The sequence below is a fragment of the Sebastes umbrosus genome, chromosome 22, assembly GCF_015220745.1.
Source record: "Sebastes umbrosus isolate fSebUmb1 chromosome 22, fSebUmb1.pri, whole genome shotgun sequence".
NCBI lineage: Eukaryota > Metazoa > Chordata > Actinopteri > Perciformes > Sebastidae > Sebastes > Sebastes umbrosus.
The window spans coordinates 8,501,107-8,518,939 of NC_051290.1; the positions used below are offsets into that span (position 1 = coordinate 8,501,107).

At 42.0% G+C, this 17,833-nt stretch overlaps 1 protein-coding gene and 1 long non-coding RNA gene across 2 annotated transcripts; one reads left to right on the forward strand and one right to left on the reverse strand.

Moving 5' to 3' along the window:
• The first annotated feature begins 1,920 nt into the window (after positions 1–1,920).
• Positions 1,921–16,686, forward strand: pygmb (phosphorylase, glycogen, muscle b). The gene is made up of 20 exons (XM_037759250.1): positions 1,921–2,163; positions 6,009–6,110; positions 6,740–6,818; positions 6,913–7,016; positions 7,914–8,045; positions 8,684–8,795; positions 8,883–8,965; positions 9,133–9,276; positions 9,447–9,539; positions 9,816–9,962; positions 10,315–10,478; positions 10,614–10,728; positions 10,928–11,029; positions 11,120–11,267; positions 11,367–11,425; positions 12,818–12,959; positions 13,059–13,266; positions 14,134–14,268; positions 14,414–14,480; positions 15,376–16,686. The coding sequence occupies exons 1-20, from the start codon at positions 1,921–1,923 to the stop codon at positions 15,523–15,525; spliced, it is 2,529 nt and encodes an 842-aa protein (XP_037615178.1). The 3' UTR covers positions 15,526–16,686.
• Positions 9,535–12,348, reverse strand: LOC119481935. The gene is made up of 3 exons (XR_005205322.1): positions 11,522–12,348; positions 9,802–9,956; positions 9,535–9,675 (listed from the first exon to the last, which is right to left on the reverse strand). It is a non-coding gene; the product is annotated as an uncharacterized LOC119481935 (long non-coding RNA).
• Positions 16,687–17,833: the final 1,147 nt, after the last annotated feature.

Consider the following 17,833-nt stretch of genomic DNA (forward strand, 5'->3'; position numbering starts at 1 on the left):
GTGGACCTTGAGTTACAATTTGCAAATCTGCAATTTATAGTAAATTAATTTGACCTTGGATTAATTTTTTCACTGTCAAACTACTGTTTTCAGGCCAAGAATGACTCTCGTTTTCTAATTGACACAACTTGTCAAATTTAATTAAAACACCAATTAAATGTCCACTTTCCTTCCCCTTCCTGCTTCTATAGCTCAAGAACTATAAAAAAAAACACTATTAGTACACCTCCTGAGCAAAATCCTTTGAATGGACGACACAAAATACGAAACACTTCCGCACTCAGCAGTAAGAGGTTGTAAATAACAGTGGGATGTGGTTTCTGCATGATTTGTGTGCATGTCTGCAGGATGCTGAGCTACAGCAAGTTAACCAGATTAACACCGGAAGTGAAGCAATTTTGACTTAAAAAAATAAAAGCAACGTTTAATGATTTCCCCTCCACATACTTTATTGACCAAATAAGTTTTTCAATGACAATGCACTTTGATTTTTTTTAGCTGATTATAGCAACAGCTTGTGCATAAATACACTTTACTCATCTAACTGAGTGGATCAGAAGATCATGTTACTTTTCTACCAAGCTGTCTTGGAAAGCATCATAAGATACGGCATCATAGCCTGGAATGGAAACCCGAATATTTTAAGGTTTACATGTAAAGTGATATATACGCATTTGTGCATCTATTTCGCATTTGCAGATCGCTTCCTGTGCATTTGTAGATGTGACTTTACACAACACAAATTTGCAGAACATGGTACATATTTGTGAATTGTCTTCTGTGGATTACAAATCTTATCTACAGATCTGCTGCGGTACCAATCAGACAAAATTCTGTAAACAAACAGGAGGAAAGTTACAAATGTCATTCGGGTCCACAAATGCACAGGAAGCGATCTGCAAATGCGAAATAGATGCACAAATGCGTATATATCACTTTACATGTAGGCTAAACCTTAAAATATAGATTTACAGAGTAAGTTATGCATATTTTCAAATCGCCCTTTATTTTTGTGGATGTGACTTTTGAAGGAACTGGCCTTCTACCTCCAAGAGGTCAAGGCCCAGTTACGTGTTGGTTAATCTTGTGTGACAAAGAGAATTTCCAAACAGATGAGTTAAAGCATAATGATTCAATTTATTCCGAACAATCAATGTTGCATAAGTAAAAATAAAAGAGTTTACAGATATCTGGATCCAATCAACGTGTCCCTGACAACATACAGTGCATGGGTCAGTTCGCGAAGTCTGAACCCCGAGCTATCCCTGATCCAGTCTATTCATGGTTTACACAATATTAATATTCATGAGATTATGGCACGTGATGTTTCTGCTGCATATCTTCTTCTTTGTTATCTCCTTCTGACTCCTTCCTCTTCTTGACCTTGCAAAAAGAACAGCACCTGCCTCCTCCCTTTCCTCGCAATCACTCCATTCACAACAAATCCAACAGTCAGGTTATTGCAGGTCATTGTAAGCACTTTTGTACATAATAAATCCAACACTTTACACAACACAAATACAAAAATACATGTTTGTGGATGGTGAAATATTTGTGGTACACATTTGTGGAATGTCTTCTGTGGATTACTACTAATAAAGTCCAATAAAAACTTCCTTAGTCAAAGGAGTCCAGGAACATTTTGATAAAAGTATATCTTATCTTATCTTATCTGCTGTTTATGAGGCGTGTGACGCACTTAAAAGTCAGGTTTTATTTTGAAACTGTAAACAGGAACTGCTTGTTTCCTCTGGTCGACCTTGACGTGAGTACGTGACAGATATAAAACCAGGCTGTGCCCATCACCTCCCACCGGCTGTCTCTCTGTGTTCAAGAGGAGAAGTCAGGGAGAAGCAGTGTAGGAAGGCTTCCAGTGGGAACATTTGAACTCCATATCCAGTATAAAACTAGACAGTAACCATGTCCAAGCCTCTGACAGACCAGGACAAGAGGAAGCAGATCTCAGTGAGAGGACTAGCCGGAGTAGAGAACGTCTCAGACCTGAAGACCAACTTCAACAGACACCTCCACTTCACCCTGGTGAAGGACAGGAATGTGGCCACCAAGAGGGACTACTACTTCGCCCTGGCCAACACGGTGCGGGACTTCCTGGTGGGCCGATGGATCCGGACTCAGCAGCACTATTATGAGAAAGACCCCAAAGTGAGTAAAGCTGCTGGATGCTGCAGAGTCCTGCAGAGTCCTGCACGTCCACACAGCTGGGAGTGGTGGGAGGGGATGCTGCAGTATGCATGTGTGTGTGTGCATGCATGCATTTTCCTTCTTTTGCTCTTTATATCCATTTATAGTCATGTTCCTGCTGTATTGTCTTATATTGTGCAATATGTATGTGTGTATATGCATGCATCTTTCCTTCTTTTGCTCTTTATATCCATTTATAGGCATGTTCCAGCTGTCTTTACGCATATTGTACAGACTTGTACCTATCAGAGCTGTGTGTTACATAATGTTCTGCTCATGCATCTGCATAACCTTGATCTGATCTGGTGCCTGTGCGCCATTGCACGGCCTCCAGTGCTTCAAATGCATACAAAATACCGCTATCATCCTGCAGCTCTCTGCTCTGTGTGGGATTAGAAACACTCAACTGGTAGTTGAAATATGTGCCCTGTTGCGTAACGCCATCCATCCATCCCTCCATGCATCCATCCAGACGCACGTCCACCACCACCTCCACCACACTGCGCATCTCAAAATGGCCTCACACTGTTAATAAAAAAAAAAAGAAAAAGGCACACACACGAAGCTTCTTTGCATACTTTTTCCATCCAATGCACAAAATGTCCAGCAGCACTCAGCTTCATTGTGTTAGTTGAGCAGGCAGGAGGCTGAGTAGAGAATTTAAAGGGGCATCACCTGTCTCTCTATCATAAATTATGCAATGCTGCACTTGGCCTCTGCACAGTCTGCTGCACACAGTGATGACAGGCTGTGATCTGAGTGTGTCTGTACAGTTCATCCCACCTGAAACTTGTTGTTTCTGATGACTAATGGTCATTCATCCAGGCGCTGCTGGACCTCCTTTAAATTCCAGTGGACATCCATAAAGATTCCACATGTATTTTTGGGGAAAACTTGTTTTATATTTTCATAAATACCTTGAGTCTTGGGTTTGAATATTTCGCTCAGCATGAGCATCATAAAGCTTCAATGGCAGGTGGAAACAACCTGATACAGAAGGTTGAGGGGGCTTTTTAAGAGGGAAGATACACAGTTTAAAGGTCCCATATTGTAAAAAGTGAGATTTTCATGTCTTTTATATTATAAAGCAGGTTTAAGTGTTCATATATATATAAATACTGTTAAACTATCAAAAACGCTCAATATACGGAGAAATACACACAGCCTGTATTCATTAATTATGCGTTTGAAACAAGCCGTTAGGATTTCTGTCCATTTGTGATGTCACAAATATACAACATATAGATCATTACACGGTTTTAAACATAAACATTCTAAATGTGTCCCAGTTTATTAACAACAGCTGTCAGCGTGTCAGTGTGCTGACTTGACTATGACTTGCCCCAAACTGCATGTGATTATCATAAAGTGGGCATGTCTGTAAAGGGGAGACTCGTGGGTACCCATAGAACCCATTTTCATTCACATATCTTGAGGTCAGAGGTCAAGGGGCCCCTTTGAAAATGGCCATGACAGTTTTTCCTCGACAAAATTTAGCGTAAGTTTGGAGCGTTATTTGACCTCCTTCATGACATGCTAGTATGACATGGTCTAGTTTCATATGACACCAGTGTCTTCACTCTAACTTTAAAAATGAGCCCACTACGAACTGAAAGTTTGTCAATGCATTAAAGAAATTAGTGGCGTTGAAACAAATTTGCGTTATCGCGTTAACTTTGACAGCCCTATTAAGAACACATCAGCCAGCCACACTGTCCCACTGGGTGACCTTCATTACCACAAACATGCACACACTAGTTTATTCTGAATCGATCCCACATACACAGTCCTGCTGCCACAAATCACTCACTAGAACACCAAAAGTGGATTAATCCGCCGCTGAAAGTAGTCCCCAAGAAAATGCACTTTACTCCTGTTTGAGTAACGTTTGCCTTGGCGGAGGTTGTCTGTGCTCTCCGAGTGCACTTCTAGTTTAGTTTATTGTTTCACAGTGAACACTAATAGCTGACTTGGATCGTGGACAAGTATTTTGTCAGTAAACTACATGACTCTCTGTTTTCTCTAATGGGTACATACTGTGTGGATGACATCAATAGCTTCATAATCACACCACACAACGAACCTGTATACTTCCTGTTAACCCTCTGAGACCGACAATAGACCTATGTCTGTAAAGGGGAGACTCGTGGGTACCCATAGAACCTATTTTCATTCACATATCTTGAGGTCAGAGGTCAAGGGGCCCCTTTGAAAATGGCCATGACAGTTTTTCCTCGACAAAATTTAGCGTAAGTTTGGAGCGTTATTTGACCTCCTTCATGACATGCTAGTATGACATGGTCTAGTTTCATATGACACCAGTGTCTTCACTCTAACTTTAAAAATGAGCCCACTACGAACTGAAAGTTTGTCAATGTGCTAAAGAAATTAGTGGCGTTGAAACAAATTTGCGTTATCGCGTTAACTTTGACACCCCTTTTAAAAACACATCAGCCAGCCACACTGTCCCACTGGGTGACCTTCATTACCACAAACATGCACACGCTAGTTTATTCTGAATCGATCCCACATACACAGTCCTGCTGCCACAAATCACTCACTAGAACATCAAAAGTGGATTAATCCGCCGCTGAAAGTAGTCCCCAAGAAAATGCACTTTACTCCTGTTTGAGTAACGTTTGCCTTGGCGGAGGTCGTCTGTGCTCTCCGAGTGCACTTCTAGTTTAGTTTATTGTTTCACAGTGAACACTAATAGCTGACTTGGATCGTGGACAAGTATTTTGTCAGTAAACTACATGACTCTCTGTTTTCTCTAATGGGTACATACTGTGTGGATGACATCAATAGCTTCATAATCACACCACACAACGAACCTGTATACTTCCTGTTAACCCTCTGAGACCGACAATAGACCTATGTCTGTAAAGGGGAGACTCGTGGGTACCCATAGAACCCATTTTCATTCACATATCTTGAGGTCAGAGGTCAAAGTTTGAGGTCAAAATTTAGCGCAAGTTTGGAGCGTTATTTAGCCTCCTTCCCGACAAGCTAGTACAGACTTTGTTGGTACCGATGAATTCCTTAGGTTTTTATATTTTCATATGATATATACCACCACTCTAGATTAAAATCTGAACCTGCTACAGCCTCTGAAAGACACAAACGTCGGTCGTGATCCTGCAGATCTCAGAGGGTTAAATCCACAGAGCTTATAGAATCATGTGAAGTCAGTGTAACCTTTGGAAAAGGAGCACAAAGACCCTCCCCTCTCCTATTTATACTGACCGCTGGATGCCTTTGTCACTTGTTTCTCCACGTCTGCTTCCTTTATATGACCTCCCCAGTATCACATATGTCACATGGCACAGTGTCAGAGAGGCTGCCAAAAAACGTTTCACACGTCCTCATACAGTTTAAAAGCATTATATCGAGCCATCGCATCATTTCAGAAGCCTATGTTAACTCTCACCCTCTCACAGAGCTGTGAGGAGACATTATGCTGCGTTACTATAGACTCTCTGTGAACTGTACGAGAGATTGTTGGAGCAGCAGCCAGTAATAGCCCCGCGGTTGTTTCCTCTGACAGCAGCTGTTGTTTTTTCTACCACAGATAATGTTGCAGGGCATTCAGGGACCCAAATGGGACACGTGTGTTTTATTATTAGTATCCTGAGAGCTTGTGGTGACTTTTAGTGGAGTATTTTGTGATTTTTATTTGTCAAATTGTAAATGAAACCGTAGATGTCTAATATAAAGAATATTTAAAGTATAGCCTGCTTTATATCAGGTGAAAATGTAATGAAGCCCGGCATTCACAGGCTGTTTTTCCCTTTTTTTTTCTGCAGCGTGTTTACTACCTCTCCCTGGAGTTTTACATGGGCCGGACTCTGCAGAACACCATGGTTAACCTGGCTTTGGAGAACGCCTGCGATGAAGCCACATACCAGGTGAGGCAAACCCTCCTTCATTATGAGTCTCACTCTATATGAGAAGATGGGGTTGAGGTCAGGGCTCAAGTTCAGACCAGTCAAGTTCTTCCACACCAAACTGGGAAGACCATTTCTATTTCTTTATGGAGCTTTATGTCATGTTGAAACATGGAAGGACCGAAGAAATTGTTGACACAGAGTTGGAAGAACAGCATTAATATTTCCCTTAAGAGGAAGTAAAACGCCCTAACCAGTATGTGCACAGGGGTGTCCAGTGTGCACATACTTTTGGCTATTCAGTGTATGTAGCTCTGATCCATGGGTAGACAGCTGAATTTACTCAGGGACGAATTGACGGTTCCTTAATTGTGCTTTACTTTTTGAAATAATTAACCCTGATGATGTCATCAGTGAGATAAATGGACGGACCTTTAAGAGTAAGAGTAGTCCCTTTAATGGCTCTGAGTAGCAGCATGCAGCTGCTGGCTGCATAAAGGAAAGACAAGATTGGACTAATGTCCACTTCAGGTGACGTGGAGGAATGATGCACGTATTTACAGCTCGGTCCCGGAGGTGTCTGCATTATTAGTGCCAGTACAACATGTTGATGGGTACCACTGTAAGAATATGCCGATGTGTCCTTGCAGCTGGGTCTGGACATGGAGGAGCTGCAGGACATCGAGGAAGATGCCGGTCTAGGCAACGGTGGGCTGGGACGTCTGGCAGGTGAGTTCCTGCTTCCGCCTGATTGGCTGCTGATGGACAGAGATGTTTAGTGCTGTGGACAGCCTTGTCTCAAACACCCCCCCTGTTTCCTCAGCTTGTTTCCTGGACTCCATGGCCTCTCTGGGTTTGGCTGCTTATGGATACGGCATCCGCTACGAGTTCGGCATCTTCAATCAGAAGATTGTGGACGGCTGGCAGGTAGGTTCACCTGATGCTGTTTATATACTGGGCTCTTTGTGATTAAATCTTTACATTGTGATTTAATGAAAATGGTCAGTTCCTCTTGGAGACATTACCTGGACTTTACAGGTTTTAAGTTTCGAGCAGAACTTTTCATCGAGACATGGAGGACTAAAGCTGCCATTGTAATAAATAAGCAAATTAAATAATAAAGAAAGAAATGTAGAAAGAAAAGCCTCAATTAATTAATTTTGAAATAAATAAATATGCACAGAAATAGAAAAATAAATGAATACAATTTTTTATTTTTTTTATTTTATTTGACAAATTTAAATAAACTTTTTTGTTTACATTTATTTCTGTTTTTATAAATTTCCCTATTATTTATTAACCTGCACATTTCTTAATAATTGAGGGATTTTTTCTTTCTTTATTCTTTCTTTCGTTAATATAATGGTAGCTTTAGTCCTCCATATGGGGGAGGCCAGTTTCACAATTTTCAACAGAAGAAGAAGTCCTCTGTACTTCCCTGAAATCTGAGTTGGCTCTGTCCTTGCAGTGACAGTTAGTAAACCAAACATGACCCCACAATAGAGTCATGTAGCTCCACTCATGAGTGCAAGAAATGGTTGGAGTTAATTAAACAGAGACATACTGTACTGGTCATGATGGTGTTTTCCAGGACTTCATGCTAAAGTTAAGGATAAAAAGTTGACTGTGAAAGAACCAGAAGTCCTGCACGCTGTCAGTCACTTAGGGCACAATAAATCAGCTCACATGAAAATTATATGGAAATCCTTGATCATGTGCACCTGTGATGTTTTGTTGGAAGGACCTTGTACGATGTACCATATCAAATGACATGATATGTTCTATAGCACAACAAATAATTACCACAGCGTCATGTTTTCACAGGTGGAGGAAGCTGACGACTGGCTGCGCTACGGAAACCCCTGGGAGAAGGCTCGCCCTGAGTACATGCGCCCAGTGCACTTCTACGGGAGAGTGGATCACACAGATGAAGGAGTGAAGTGGGTCGACACACAGGTCGGTAGGAGCTGACACCAGAACTGACCTTTTATTAAAACATGTAAAGCGTTCAGTCAATGCCTTTCACCTCTCATATAATGGAATATAATGCTGTCTGATTGCATATGTTCATAGAACGGATAAATAAACACTGTTGGAATTGATTCTAATGAGATACTTTGGCCACTGCGTGGGATTGTTTCCGACTGATCCAAACAAATAAAAAATGTGTGATTAATTTATGATTAATCGTGATTAACTATGGACAATCTTCAATCCATATTCATTGGCGTTTAGCCTTTCAAAAACAAAATTTTCACTGCGACCAAAAAGCTGTTTGGTCTCCCAATTGCTGCACAGTTTTATTCGTTGATTCATTCATTGAAAATTGATTTAATAAAAGAAGACTAACTCATCTGATCCGATGAATAACTTTATTCAAATTGAGGATGTTTTTTTAGGGTGATGAACTTCAAAGTTCCCAATGTAAAAAAAATTACATTCGTTACAGCCCTATAAACTATGCAATGGAGACTGTATTTGTGTTAAAAAGCTCTTATTGTCCAATTGTCTAATCTCACAGATAACACTTCATTAACACAGAATAACGGACCAATAACCCGTGTATATAATATATTTTTTATATTTTGATCCAGGTGGTTCTGGCTCTTCCCTACGACACCCCGGTCCCCGGCTACAGGAACAACATCGTCAACACCATGAGACTGTGGTCTGCTAAGGCCCCCTGTGACTTTAACCTCAAAGACTGTGAGTATTGAGTAATAATCATCATCAATATACTATAAATAAATAAATAAACAGCTGCTAAGTAGGAATCTAAATGATGTCCCACAGTTAATGTTGGTGGCTACATTCAGGCCGTGCTGGACAGAAACCTGGCGGAGAACATCTCCAGGGTTCTCTACCCCAACGACAACGTGAGTGCATTTACTGTTGTATCTAAACCACTTTATCAGGCTGAGAGTGAGCACCTGAAATGTTGCTGATAATCCCTCATTGCACTGGAAAACATTTCCGTTTTAGAGGTACTCTAAAAGATGAAACCGTAGCTGTAACATGTTTCCATATTGTCTTTATTGTTCAGTTCTTTGAAGGGAAGGAGCTGCGTCTGAAGCAGGAGTACTTTGTCGTAGCAGCAACTCTTCAAGACATCGTCCGTCGATTCAAAGCCTCCAAGTTTGGCTCCACGGAGTTTGTGCGACTGGACCTCTCTACGCTGCCAGAAAAGGTGAGACATCCATCAGATGATGTAAAAGGTGATGACAGCAGTTCTTTACGATGACTCCATGTTCATTGCATTCATATTATTTCCTTTTAATCAGACTGTAGTATTGCAACTTGGATGCTGAGGTTTGCAATGTACTGTTTTCTTCATCTGCGTCTGTCTCGGGTCTGCAGGTGGCCATCCAGCTGAACGACACCCACCCTGCTATGGCCATCCCTGAGCTGATGAGGATCCTGGTGGACATCGAGAAACTCACTTGGGCGAAGGTATGCCGGGCATTCCAGCTGTGCAGTAACACACAGGCCTCAGTATGCATAAAACAAAGAGCTTGTCAGATCGTCTAAGAGCCCACTCTGGTGAACTCAGGGGTGCAACAATTCTGTCTCTTTGCATCCTTCAACACTGCGGTAACGATGACACAGCAGCAGAATGACACATCAGTCAAAGCTGAAGTCAGACACTGTGACAGAAAGTCAGCAGATAAACTTGCTAATATCCGTGTGATAATGTCAGGTATCTCTAACCCACCTCTCTGCGTCCAGGCCTGGGACATCGTGGTTCGGACCTGCGCCTACACCAACCACACGGTCCTGCCCGAAGCCCTGGAGCGCTGGCCCGTCGACCTCTTCCAGAACCTTCTGCCTCGTCACCTGGAGATCATCTACGAGATCAACAGGAGGCACCTAGAGGTACGTAGGGGGGGAGCTGGACATCCATTTATGGAACATGATACCGTTATCCTTGCAAACTTCTTTGAGATTTTGAGAAATGACATCTTACCCATATCAAGATCTACTATAAGATATCAAAACATCAGTTTACAAACGCTCACACAACTCGTGCAGTATAATCAAAGTCTCATTTATCCAGTCGTATGCTCACTACTTCCCAAACACATGCATCTTTGCTAAAACTGACCTATTTCATTCTTGTGCAGCTTGTCTGTGTGTTTTTTGAATAAACAACTGAACCAATGACCCGAACACATGGCTCTAATGTTCACTGTAAGAAGAATACTGTCTCTTTCCTTCACCTCTCCAGCGCATCTCCAAGATGTACCCCGGAGATGAGGACCGCCTGCGCCGGATGTCCCTGATTGAGGAAGGAGACTCCAAGAAAATCAACATGGCTCACCTGTGCATCGTGGGATCTCATGCTGTCAATGGAGTGGCCCGCATCCACTCTGAAATCATCAAAAAGACTGTGTAGGGGAAACCAGTTTCACCCTCATCTCTCCTCTGGCTAGTGTCTGCTGGTATAACATTACAGGTTGAAGAAGGTCACTTAAAGCTGCGTGCTGTAAGGTTTTCCTGTGTTGTTGCTCCTCTCCTCCTCCTCAGGTTCAAGGATTTCTACGAAGCAGACCCTGAAAAGTTTCAGAACAAGACCAACGGCATCACACCCAGGCGCTGGCTGGTCATGTGCAACCCTGGCCTGGCTGAGGTCATCGCAGAGGTGTGTTTGTACTTCATACAGAGAAGTGAGAGGAGTTATTTCAGGGTCCTGGGAAGTAAAAGCTTAATTTTTTGCACAGATAATATTAACTGATGGAGGTCGTCTGAAGCTCTAAATGAAATTATTTACACTCAGATCCACTTCTCAGTTCGTGATACATGTCCGTCAAATGTTCTCATGTGGTAATCCTTCTATCCAGAGGATCGGTGAGGACTACATCCGTGACCTGGACCAGCTGAAGAAGCTCCTGGAGTTTGTGGACGACGACACCTTCATTCGGGATATTGCCAAAGTCAAACAAGTGAGCGTGAAAAAAATGCCTAAAAGAAAGGTGATTATTATTCTCCTCTTGTTTCTGTTTGTTTCTAATAACACGACCCTCAACTTTCAGGAGAACAAGATGAAGTTTTCCGCCTATCTGGAGGAGCACTACGATGTGAAGATCAACCCCAACTCCATGTTCGACGTCCATGTGAAGAGGATCCATGAATACAAAAGGCAGCTGCTCAACTGCCTGCACATCATCACGCTGTACAACCGTGGGTGCTTTTTTTTTTTGTCACTTGCAGCGTTTTAGAAAACAAATATGGATTCAATGTTAAGACACAAAACGTTTTTGTTTGTTTTTTTTCAATCAGGAATCAAGAAGCAACCCAACAAGTCATGGACCCCCAGGACCGTCATGATCGGAGGAAAGGTGAGTGGCAATGAAGGTGTAACATGGGGGTCCTTTTTGCGTTTGTGTGGAGGGTCCTATTAGTCTATTAGTACATTTTGATTTAGTAATATGTACCTTTTGTGTATGATCCTATAGTCTTGAAGACTGTAGCGCAGGAAGTTGTAGTGCATATTCCTTTAATTGCCTCTGTGAGGGTCACGCTGCCACTCAGCAGGCTGGTTGGGTTAATTATCTCTGAGGAGAGGCAGCTGTGGAGCCTGATTGTCCCTGATGAGCATCAGGTGGTTGAAGCCTATATCTACCTGGTTTCAGTGCTCAGGTGCTGACTCATTGTCTCTTTGTCAGGGGTAGTGAGAGTCCTGTTTTTGCGCTGTCTGTATAGGGGTGTGTGTGAATCTGCAGAAGTACCACGTGAACCTATCTGTGGGAATAGCTCACTTCATTTAGCTTCTTCTCAGAGCAGGAGTCTCTTAGAGTGGGTTAGGTCTGTGTGGCCTGCCTTCGCTGGTTCTTTTGTTTCATTTATGTTCTAGTCAGCTGCTCGGCAGCGGGGTTTTACTTTTAGTCTTTTTAAGATATATTGAGTGTAGGGAACCTAATTTGGTGTTTCCCCTCTCCCTTTCAATCGCTTCAATCCCCTGGTCCGCAATTGCGTCCCTCTCCCCGTTCCCCTGACAGCCTCTTCCCATATTGCTAGTTATTGTACAAATTTTGCATCAATAATTATAATTTCACAATGTGCATATTTCAAACATCCTCTTAAAAGTAGTTTGTTTTGTGATCCCAGTCATACATTTAGTGTTGCACGGGCTGATTATTATAGATACTGTGTATTATGTGATAAGTGTTTGAAGCTCCAAACTGCCAAAATGTGTTTGGACGGAAGTAGAACTGCGACGATTAATCGATCAATCGATTAGTTGTCAACTATTAAATTAATCGGCAACTATTTTGATAATTGAATAGTCGGTTTGAGTATTTTTTTTTTAAGAAAAAAAAAGTCTAAATTCTCTGATTCCAGCTTCTTAAATGTGAATATTTTCTGGTTTCTTTGCTCCTCTATGACAGTTAACTGAACATCTTTGAGTTGTGGACAAAAAAGAGACATTTGAGGACGTCATCTTGGGCTTTGGGAAACACTGATCGGCATTTTAAAGACCAAACAACTAAACGATTAATCGAGAAAATAATCGACAGATTAATTGATAATGAAAATAATCGTTAGTTGCAGCACTAGACATAAGCAGCCAATAGCTCTTATTTTGTACTGATGAGAGTTTATCCTACATCAAATGCTGAATTTTAATATATAGATAGATAAATAAAGTAATTCCACACAGATAACTGTTCATTTCTCCTCCCACATCCTGAAAACATGCATTAAACATGTGTCTGTGTCCGTGTTTTCAGGCGGCTCCAGGTTATCACACTGCCAAGATGATCATCAAGCTGATCACATCAATTGGAGACATTGTCAATAATGACCCTGTGGTGGGAGATCGCCTCAAAGTCATCTACCTGGAGAACTATCGGGTCACTCTGGCTGAAAAGGGTAAATACTCTTAATTTATAATCTTATTTTGTAACATATCAAAGCCCTGTACTCGTGTATGTAATACATAAACTGGAACTGTGAATCTCTTGTCTGCAGTCATCCCTGCATCTGACCTGTCGGAGCAGATCTCCACAGCAGGTACCGAGGCCTCCGGCACCGGGAACATGAAGTTCATGTTGAACGGAGCGCTCACCATCGGCACCATGGATGGAGCCAACGTGGAAATGGCAGAGGAAGCTGGAGAGGAAAACCTCTTCATCTTCGGCATGAGGGTTCCCGATGTGGAGGCTATGGACCAAAAGGGGTGAGCCTCATAACCAGGATTATAATTAAGCTGCATTGGGCCAGATTTCTGGGTCAAATTCACTCGTGTTGTTACGTAATACCTCTTCTAATGTTTGTTCATGGATGGATTACTGAACGGGCCGACCAGGTAACGGCCCAGGGGCCAAATTGTCAGGGGCGCCCCTGGCCTTCAACTACAAAATGTCACTCAAAGAGACTCAAAATTACCACAAAGACAAATAGAACAACTACAAAGACACACAAAAAGATGAAAAAAACTTCAAAGAGACACAGAGACTCAAAACAACTATGAAAAGGGACAAAACAACCACAAAGAGACACAAAATAACCACAAATAGACACAAGACAAAAACAAAGATAGACAAAATGACGACAAAGAGACACAAAGCAACTACAAAGAGACACAAAATGAATACAAAGGGACACAAAGCAACTACAAAGAGACACAAAATGAATACAAAGAGACACAAAGTAACTACAAAGAGACACAACATGACTACAAAGAGACAAAATAAATACAAATAGACACAAAATGACTACAAAGATACAAAAATGACTACAAATAGACACAAAAGAGACACAAAATGACTACAAAGAGACAAAGCAACTACAATGAGACACAAAATGACTACAAATAGACACAAAGAGACACAAAATGACTACAAAGAGACACAAAACAACAACAAATAGACACAAAATGACTACAAAGAGACACAGAGCAACTACAAATTGACACAAGTAAAGTCTGTGTGTCTTGCTCCTACAGTATGTAGGAGATGTGGTGGAGCCTTTCTGCATGTCTGTGCCCATGAGACCATTGTCTCATAATCCTCCCGTGTGTTTATCGAATGTCTTTTGTCCTCAGCTATGACGCCGTGTCGTACTACAACCGTATCCCTGAGCTGAAGCAGGCCATGGACCAGATATCTGGAGGCTTCTTCAGCCCCAGTCAGCCCGACCTCTTCAAAGACCTCGTCAACATGCTGATGAACCACGACAGGTTGGAGCACACTGCTGAATCTCTGAGGAGTCAGCGCTCAGTCTATGCTGACACACAGCCAGTCCTGCAGTGTCATCATGTAATATTGGTTTATAGTAGAATGCTTCATTGCATCCATGTGAACTGTACTATGTCTGTGCTGCAGGTTCAAGGTGTTTGCAGACTACGAGGAATACATCAAATGTCAAGAGAAAGTCAGCGCCCTCTACAAGGTCAGTATGTCAGCAAGAGGAAATCAAGAGGAGATAAAATCACCATTCATTTGTCAGGCAGTCTAATACAGCATAAGGAGTGTTTGTGGGCAACACAATATCTGCTTTACTTCCATATTAGATATGTACTGCTTTACTGCAGTGTATCGTACTTTACTATATGATTTTATATTCTATATGATACTGTACCACCATACTACTGTATATATATACTACTGTTTATCGCTATAATATACCATATGGTATTGCACCCCGGCTCTTACTGTTAGCATGTTGAAGTGTCCTTGAGCGAGACACTGAACCCCAAGTTGCTCCCCGGGGGGTGCTCTACAGCAGCCAACTGCTCCTAAGGATGGGTTAAATGCAGAGGTCAAAATGTACCTTAATGAGAGATTTGTCAAGTATTTAATACCCTTACCAACATGGGAGTGGACAAATATGCTGCTTTATGCAAATGTATGTATATATTTATGATTGGAAATCAATTTACAACACAAAACAATGACAAATATTGTCCAGAAACCCTCACAGGTACTGCATTTAGCATAAAAGAAATATGCTCAAATCATAACATAGCAAACTGCAGCCCAACAGGCAACAACAGCTGTCAGTGTGTCAGTGTGCTGACTTGACTATGACTTGCCCCAAACTGTGTGTAATTATCATAAAGTGGGCATGTCTGTAAAGGGGAGACTCGTGGGTACCCATAGAACCCATTTTCATTCACATATCTTGAGGTCAGAGGTCAAGGGACCCCTTTGAAAATGACCATGCCAGTTTTTCCTCGCCAAAATTTAGCGCAAGTTTGGAGCGTTATTTAACCTCCTTCTCGACAAACACTACTAATACTAATGTGAGCCCTTCCTCCTCCTCCTCTCTCTCCGTGTATTAACAGAACCCTAAAGAGTGGACCAAGATGGTGATCCATAACATCGCCGGCTGTGGTAAATTCTCCAGCGACCGCACCATTACCCAGTACGCCAGGGAGATCTGGGGCATGGAGCCCAGTTTGGAGAAGATCGCCGCTCCCGACGATCCTCGCTAAAAGCCACGCCTGCCTCCTTCCACCTTACTGTAGCTCACCATGTGGTCCAAGCACTGAAGAAAACCCCCTGTAGCTTTTATCACTGTGTACTGTGGCATTATTTCTTTACATTATTGACGCCCCCATATACGACCTCTTATTACTTCTTGCAGTAACGTGTATTGACGTGGGCTTTTTCAGAGTCTGTATTTTCCCCTCCATGCACCAGCAATGCATATTCTCACTGTTGTATCTCCACGTCGGCCTTTTAGCGGTTAGGGAACAGCCTCGATTTCACCTTGGAATCACGGGATTCGTAAAAAACAAATCAAAGATACACTTCCTTTTTTTGTTATAGTTCTATTTTCTAAAGTTTCCTCAGCACTGATGTTTGGGAAATTCAAAACATCGATCAGGAGCTGAGTGAAAAACCTTTTGAGTGCTATAACAAAAATCAGGGAGTGTATCTTTACAGTGATTCGAACCACAACTCTAAGTACATTCCCCTTCTACGCCTGAGCCGATACGGCTTTCCAAAAACCCAGCAAATACGCCAACAAACCTCAGCACTGTTACGGTTACAAACAAACCAAGCCATGTCTTCCATGGAAGAGAGAGAGGAGCGACACTCCGGGGGTTAATGTGCACCACAGCCTCATAGCAGCACTGTGACTGGACGCAGATTAACATTAGTGTTTCATATTAACAGACTTCCGACTGCCATGTCAGTGTTTCATGGTGTTTTGCTGAATATATCCATGTTTGTGTGTGTGTTATTATTATTATGGTCAGGGGAGCCACTCTGTGATGCAGACGTACTGACCATCAGTTTACCTGTGATCTCCTCAGCATGTTAGTGTCTGTCTCATTCTGCTGTGTGTACGCTCTTCCTAAAAGTGACCTGTGTTAGTAAAATTAACAAAGCCTTTTCTGCCTAAAACCTAAGTGACTGAAGTCATCTTTGGAAGATGTGTGTATTCTGTAGCGTAGTTGTGTGTATGTGTGGGTTTAACCATGACACTGTGGATATGTACTGTAACAACATACTTCAGCTATACTGCATTATGACTGTGTGACTGCTGTGGTGCTGCCTGCAGAGGCTGCAGAGAGAACTGCCCACTACACTGATGCTAACATTTCACATTTCTTTTCTTTTTTTGTCAATAAATGACAAAAACTACATCAACAGCGCAGACCTTTCAGTCCACTTTTACATCTTTGTAGTAAAACATAAAAACAATGTTAGGATAAGAACAGGGTTTCTCAAACTGCTCTTCTTATTCTTCTTCTTCTTCTTCTTCTTCTTCTTGGGTTCTGTTCTTCTTCTTCTCCTTCTTTCTTCTTCTTCTCGGGCACCGTGTCATCTGAAAATCAAAAGGACATTAAAATGCTTCAGCTGTCCTCGGTAGAATCAACCACAATGTGAAAGACCTTAACAATTCAGACACAAGTGGAGATGAGCATTTCCTACCAGATGTGGTGGCAGTGAGTTCATATCTGATTCCTAATGTGCTCTAATGATGGCCTATCGTCTCTATCTGATGCCTGATACGTCCAGAGGACATCATCTCACTCATCAAGCTTCACTCTGCTGCCCGCTGTCCTCCCTATCCCACTGCAGGCAGAGTTCAGCTGGTGCAGGTCGCACCATGATGACACCTGTAGGTGGTAATGTTGCTGAGGTTGATCCATGAAATCCACTGGAGTCACTCCAGAATCAAGACACATGCAGTTCAACAGACAGCCGACTAGGAGCTCATCCATCTGTTTACTTTTCCTAGAGAAGAGATAAATGTAGCCAAAACTGACATGAGGAGAGGAAATAGTCTCACCCAGTTTCATAGTCAACACTGGAGGCTTGTGATGGAACAATACCTTACCAAACAAAATCCTTAAAGTTAATGTTATTTAACCTACCTATAACCTACTTTACTGCTTTGACAAAAATATCTTAAAGGAGCAGTGTGTAGTATCTGGCGGCATCTAGTGGTGAAGTTGCAGATTGCAACCAAATGAATCTTCTCCCGTGTGCCAAGCGTGTAGGAGAAATACGGTGGCTGATGCAAAAATGTGAAAATCTGGAGCTGGTGTTGTCCGTTCTGGGCTACTGTAGAAACATGACTCCGTAAAAAGGACCCGAAGGTAACGAAAACACAATTCTTAATTTCAAGTGATTATACACCAAAGAAAACATACTTAATATAATATAATATTCTATTTCTGCCAATAGATCCCCCTAAATGCTACACACTGTTCCTTTAACTCACTTACTACATTTCCTCGAGAGCTTTCAGCCTCATCTTATGGCCTTTATCGGTGGATGTCGTTT

Coding starts and splice junctions, on each gene's coding strand:
- pygmb (XM_037759250.1), top strand. CDS start 1,921: ATGTCCAAGCCTCTGACAGACCAGGACAAGAGGAAGCAGATCTCAGTG. Junction 9,540..9,815: donor AGAAACTCACTTGGGCGAAG/GTATGCCGGGCA, acceptor CTCTGCGTCCAG/GCCTGGGACATCGTGGTTCG. Junction 11,268..11,366: donor CATCATCACGCTGTACAACC/GTGGGTGCTTTT, acceptor TTTTTCAATCAG/GAATCAAGAAGCAACCCAAC.